Here is a 6737-nt window from a genome sequence, read left to right as displayed (position 1 = left end):
TGGGGTCGTTTGACCCCAGTACTCTTTCCTGCCATGGCAGGGGGTCAGACTTGATGATCTGCTCAGGTCCCTTCTGACCCTACAAACTATGAGACTGTACTTGGTGGGTTTTTATTGTTGGGGTTTTTTTCCCCCTCGACCAGACAACTAATGCATTTATAGTGAAGCAAATTAATATTTCAGTTTGCATGAACAATTTTGCTTAGCCATTGTTTAACCATGTGACAGGATGCTCTCTAGGGGTGCTGTGACCTCCCCTAGTGCCCTTGCCTACCGTGCCAAGTCTGGGTCCTGATCGCACCCTCTGTGTCGCCCGCTACATCTTTGATCTTATATTATCAATGGGAGGCTGCCTGCTTGCCCTCCTTGGCACAGTGCCTGCCTTGCTGTACCGGGACTCTGTCCTACTCCCTGCCGCCCTCTCCCTGGGCCTGCTCAATATTCGCGCCCCTTGCCCTCACCGGGCTTCTCAATGGGCTTACTCCCCTTTCGGGGTTTCTCAATTACAGGCAGTGCCCCACTAGCTCAGACTCACCTTCCTGGGTCTGCGCCCCACTGAGCTTCTGCCTACACTGAGCTCTTCCCGAAGCTGCCCACACTGGGCTGGGGTCGGGACACCCCCACAACACAGCACCCTCTGTGGTGCTAGGAACTCCCCCTCTACTGGGGAGCTCCCTTGAGGCCTCCTCCACCCCTACAGCCTCGCCCGGTCCTCCGGTCTAATAATCACAACAACTCAAAACAGAAACTCAAAGCCCCTCGGCCCCAACGTAAATCTTAAGCCAACCTGGCTAACCTTCTCTCATCCCTGTCAGGGTCATCTCCACCCTGTATCCACACAGTAACACACAACACTGCCCTGCTCGCTCTATCAGAGCTCTTGCTCCTTAGGCTGCCAGAGGGGAACTGAACTCTGGCCTCAGCATCCTCTGTTTATAAAGGCCAGGCCCTGCCCCCTTCCGGCCAGCTGACACAATCAGTTGCTTTAGCAACTCACACCTGTGCTGTCCTATTGAGTGGCAGCTAAGCCCATGTTACCACTATCAATAGCAGGCACCTTAGTGCCCTGCTACAAACCAAAACACTTCATACCCTTTATGTGAAGTTCAAAAGAAGAATCTAAGAAATCTTACACAGAATGTAGCTGTTTCTTGGATAGATATTGTCTACAGCAGGGTTGGCCAACCTGTGGTTTTATTACTTAAGCAGTGTGGTTTAGTATTTGACAAATGGGTAAGATTCAGTGCAGACCTTAGAAATGTTAACAACATGGTAAATATTTCAGTTTGCTTGTTTGTAAAGTAACAATCTACTTTACAAAACTGTCAGATAGCAAAATACATTAGTGGCTAGACATCTCTAGATAAAAAGTTGTTCATTGATTCTGTGATGTGCTAAGAACTTCCCAGACGCTCCAAAAAGAATGGTCCTTACTATAAAGAGCTCCCAGTTTTAAAGATGAACAGAAACGTTGGAGGGAAGGGGGATGATATGTCCCATGTATGTCTGTCTTAAGAACAACATTTGGAAACTCCAAGAACTGATTTGTAGAGGTCTTTGCATATTGCCTAATCTTACCTGTTTGTGTTTTTTACCCTCAACTATTACTTCAAGCAGCTTTTACATTCAGGGATGGCAGTTAAAACTAGCTCCAAATAGTGGGTGTTAATAATAGAGTGGGTAGGGGGAAGTGAGAGAATTTATGGATAACTATATCTTATCAGCTTTTAGCCATTAACATAAACAACTTTTTAAGAATCACTCTCATGTTAGAAAATGGAGCTGTTAAGAACTAAGATGAGAAGTGCAAATTAACACAGGAGTTGTAGCTGCCACAGATTTAGGTGCAGTTTATAAAGATTACACCAAGATCACTGGGAATTAGGGGAATGTACAGGAAAGTTACTTGTGTATAGACTAAAAAGTATATCCAGCCATAACAAAGTATCAGTTATACATGCCTCTCTTGGGAATATGCATATAAAATGCCATAGAAATCCATCCCTGCTTGGAGACTTACTATTGTTCATGCCCTTTAAGGCCTAAGTTATTTCAATTAATAGCAAAGGAGCCTCTAAAATTTTCTTCTCCAACTCTGAAATTTGTTGTATGAGTACAAAGTCCAAGAACCTATCCATTTCCTCACTAGTAACGTTCAGATTCTTGGTGTACACATTAGAATAAAACTTACTGAACTGTTGGTTGATTTGTCTCCGTCATAGATTTCATAGATATTATAGACATTGGGGCTGGAAGGGGTCTTGCAAGATCATTGAGTCCAGGTCCCTTCCAGCCCTAATGTCTGTGATATCAATTTGGATGATATCAAAGAGAATTAACTTGGACCAGAGACTTTAAGTACTCCCGAAACATGTTTGGGGCTTTTTTTTTCTTTGCTGGATTTTTGTTTGTTTTGCCTTGAAATCTATTTCCCTTCTCCACTCTGTGCCATCGCTCTGACTTATGTTGTATCAGGTCTGTTATGTGACTATTTAGGACTAGAATGGAGACTTTGGTATCCACATGACAATCCCAGCGGAACTCGGCATTTTACAATATTCAAACACCAACAGTTGATCTTAGACTGTGCTATATACAACAAAAGACTTCTTTTTTTTTTTTTTAAGTCTGCACTGGGTTCCCGCTAAACTTAAAAAATATCAAGTATACTGCCAGAGATGTATGTTGGAGGCATGCAGGATATTCTGCAAATTTAGAACCCATCTTCCATCTCAAGAATTCATTATTTTTTTTCTCTTTTGTATTAGGTTATCATTGAAGTGACAGAAATGTTGCACAATGCCAGCCTGCTCATAGATGATATTGAAGATAACTCAAAGCTACGGCGAGGCTTTCCAGTGGCCCACAGCATCTATGGAGTTCCAGCTGTAATAAATTGTGCTAATTATGTATATTTCCTTGGCCTAGAGAAAGTTTTAACACTTGATCATCCAGATGCAGTAAAAGTATTTACCCGTCAGTTACTGGAACTTCATCAGGGCCAAGGCTTGGATATTTATTGGAGGGATAATTATACCTGTCCCACAGAGGAAGAGTATAAAACCATGGTACTACAAAAGACAGGTGGTCTTTTTGGACTAGCTGTGGGCCTTATGCAGTTGTTCTCCAACTATAACAAAGACTTAAAACCACTCCTGAATACTCTAGGCCTCCTCTTCCAAATAAGAGATGACTATGCTAATTTACGGTCAAAAGAATATAGTGAAAACAAGAGTTTTTGTGAAGACTTAACTGAGGGCAAGTTCTCATTTCCAACAATTCATGCTATTTGGTCCAGGCCTGAAAGCACTCAGGTGCAGAATATTTTACGTCAAAGGACAGAAAACGTAGACGTTAAAACCTATTGTGTACAATACCTTGAGACTGTGGGTTCCTTTGAGTACACACGGAAAACTCTGAAAGAGCTTGAAGCTGAAGCATATAGACAAATTGAGTTACTTGGAGGGAACCCTGAGCTTGTAGCCCTAGTTGAACACTTAAGCAAAATGTTCAGAGATGACAAAAATTAACCCATAGTTTACTTGACTCTTGCTTTGGGGCTGAAGGGAAATTATTTTAAAACAGAATTTAAAAAACAGACATTACTAAAATAATGTCAGAATTGTGGAAATGCTTATTTCACATTTATTTATATTTTGCTTCCTATGATTATATTGAACACAGTTCAAAGTCGCTCTGAAGGTTTTGGAATGGAGTGCAAATGATCGCTGTCACTTAATTGGAATTATTTATGAAATATCTCGTACAGAACTAAAGTTGCATAGATCCAGTAAAACCCAATATTGACAATATTGTCTCCCCTATATGGTCAGGGTGGTGGTGGGGGAGCAGAGGTGTTTATTTCAGCCATAAGTTTAATTGACTTCTGGGAACTGTTAGATGAAGTCTGACAATGTGGGTTTCTGGCTATACTGCTATATTAAACTGAATCATCTTAAACTGAATCATCTTCCTTAAGTTGCCTATGCATTATTTATTTTTTTAAACGGTGAGATTTATAAAATTCTACCCAAAGATTCTTAACACTACCACAATAATACAGATTTTACAATACTCTTTTTTTTTATATGGTATCAATAGGTTTTTGTTACACAGAACATAGAAGGAACAGACAAACCGGTTTTATCAAATAACTGTGAAGATATTCTTTTAAGATTTACAGATTGTAACTTGACCAGGAGTGTACCAACAAAAGATATACACAGTCCCACAATTCTTCACTTCCTGGGTGGCTGTGGATGTTTCACATACAAAGGGCACTTACTTTCTAAAGAAGGAAACAAACAAAACTAAACAAAAAATGCACTAAGCAGAGACATAAAGAAGGAAGAGATGTAAAACCTTTGTGGGGACTAGGTATCTGACTTCAGAAAAAAAATTATTTCAAAGCTGCTGTTATTGTCAGACCAAAACCAAAGGAAAATTCCTGCAGAAGAAGCTTCTAAAAATCATGTATTAGGCCAACCAGATCAGCACAATTTGACATTGAGGTTTCAATAGATGAGGATACTGTAAAGGAAACTTATAACTAAACAACCAAATCATCAGGCCCTGGTGGGTGCCTCTACACAAGTCGCTTTATTGCAGAGTAGAGTAGTTTACTGGGCAGTAAGCATGTGCATCTTAGCTATTGTGCAAGTACCTCTGTGTATGCTACACAAATGCACATAAATCTGGACATGTTTTTTTTTAAACCAAACTAATGAATGTTAGATGTTCAAATTTTAGAATATAATTTGGCATTTTTCTGGTTCCGAGAAGTCCCTCCTCTGGCTGAAAAGAGTATTTCCAGGGGCAAGGGGAGGGACTTCTGGTGGCAAAGGTTGGGGGCTAGGGGGTGGGACTTCCAGTTCCAAGATGGCAGCTAGGGTACAGGGCACCTGTCAAGGGGCAGGGCTACCCATGTGGCCTTCGACAACTTGCCGAAACTTGGTAAGTCTCTCTCCACCTGAAATAATTGCCTGCCCCTGGGCTAGGCCTGTTCAGCTTGAAAGAAAGACATTTGGGGGGAGACATGATAAGGGTTTACAAAATACTAAATGGTGAGGAGAAAATAAATAGGGATTTATTTGCCCTCTCTCACAATACAAGAACTAGGGGTCATAAAATGAGTTAACATAAAATAAGTTTTAAACTTATTAGCTACTCATTACAAGTCGGTAATAAGTTTAACAAAAGGAAGTTCTTTTTCACACTAATTTAAGTGTGGAACATGTCCCCAGATGCAGTTAAAGCTGATAGCTTACCCAGATTCAGACAGGGATTGGACAAATTACTGGAGGAAAGGGGCATCAGTAGCTATTGAGCACAAGAGTTAGGGATACAACCTTTAAATCTGAGCTTTCTAGACTAAATTTCATAGAAAAAAATGAAATTTAGTCTAGAAAGCTCAGATTTAAAGGTTGTATCTCCAACTCTTGTGCTCAATAGCTACTGATGCCTCTTTCCTCCAGTAATTTGTCTAATCCCTGTTTGTGGTGGGGGGGGAGCAGAGGTGTTTATTTTAGCCATAAGTTTAATGGACCCTGTTTGTCCAATCCCTTTCTAGACTAAATGCTGAAGGCTGGAAGTGAGAGAGAAACAGTAGAAAAAAACTGTGGTCATATCCAGTTCATTGTCCCTCTCTGACTGTGATATAGGATACTGCATAAGATGGACCTATAGTCTGACTCAATAAATGCTAATTCTAAAATGTGGATTTAATTTTCTTTTTTCACACTTTCTATTTCTAAATTATAAACATTTTGAGTATCTTTTGACAGGAAACTGAAGTCTTTTGCAATTTTACCTTTCTTTTTTAAAATGTTTCAGCATTCCTGCAATCCTTCCAAGTTTGTTTGTTTGGGCTTGTTTGCTTGCTTGGTTATGCTGTCTTTTGCAAAAAAATGTTTCAGTGAAATGGTTCCATTTCTAATGGGGTAAAAACAATTGAGGAGATCCCGGGGTCAAAAAAAGTGGGGCGATGCATGTGGCAGCAGCATGCGCTGTCCAAATTCATAGCCTGCTAAGTCTCTGGCCAGCCAGAGCCACACTCCAGCTGCCAGCCAGCCTTCCTGCCATGGCTGTAGCTCCTGGAGACCCCCAGGAACCCAGGTAAAGCTGTTGGGGACAGCACAGTTACTGGCCCCATCCTCCCCAACCCCACCTGGGGTAACCTGCCACGCACCAGAGCGCGCGTGGCAAGGTTGTTCCCCAGAGACAAGTAGCTACTTGTCCCCAGGGAAACAAATGTCTGCACTCAACTGGATGTGCCCTGTGAGTAAACTTCTAGCTAGATTAAGTGAATTATTATACAGGGTTTAGAATTTTTAAAAAAATTGCAATTCCACAATTAAACAAGACTCCAAGGGTGTGTCCAGACAAGGGTGGATGTGGAGCATGAGGTGTCACAGACCCATCTATGGTACTACCCACCACACAGGCAGGCATTCCCTGTGCTGCTATTTATAGTGCAGGGGGCTGGGTTTTGACATCGGGAGATCCTAGGGTAAAAAAAAAAAGGTGGGATGGCATACATGGTGGCAACCCGCACTGCCCAAAATGAGTTTGGTTGGCCAGAGCCATACTCCAGCTGCCAGCCAGGCTCCCTGCTGAAGCTGCATTTCCCTGAGGCCTGCAGGTAATTATGCTGGGGCCAGCACAGTTGCTGGCCCCAGCCTCCCCTACCTCACTTGAGGCAACATGCTGTGCACCAGAGCACATGTGACATAGGTGTT

The 6737-nt window shown here is 41.9% G+C and overlaps 1 protein-coding gene across 2 annotated transcripts in view; it reads left to right on the top strand.

Annotated features, from left to right (window-relative positions):
- GGPS1 (geranylgeranyl diphosphate synthase 1) overlaps nt 1–3958 on the top strand; it is a 21558-nt gene extending 17600 nt beyond the window's left edge. For both annotated transcript variants that reach the window (XM_019549837.1, XM_019549838.1), the window contains one exon: nt 2769–3958. In XM_019549837.1, the coding sequence (XP_019405382.1) occupies nt 2769–3530 (762 nt within the window). In that variant the 3' untranslated portion in view covers nt 3531–3958. The remainder of the gene's footprint in view (nt 1–2768) is intronic.
- The last annotated feature ends 2779 nt before the right edge of the window (nt 3959–6737 follow it).

This window comes from Crocodylus porosus, unplaced genomic scaffold, assembly GCF_001723895.1.
Source record: "Crocodylus porosus isolate Cpor-Errol unplaced genomic scaffold, CroPor_comp1, whole genome shotgun sequence".
NCBI classification, from domain to species: domain Eukaryota; kingdom Metazoa; phylum Chordata; order Crocodylia; family Crocodylidae; genus Crocodylus; species Crocodylus porosus.
This window is presented reverse-complemented; position numbering and strand designations above follow the sequence as displayed.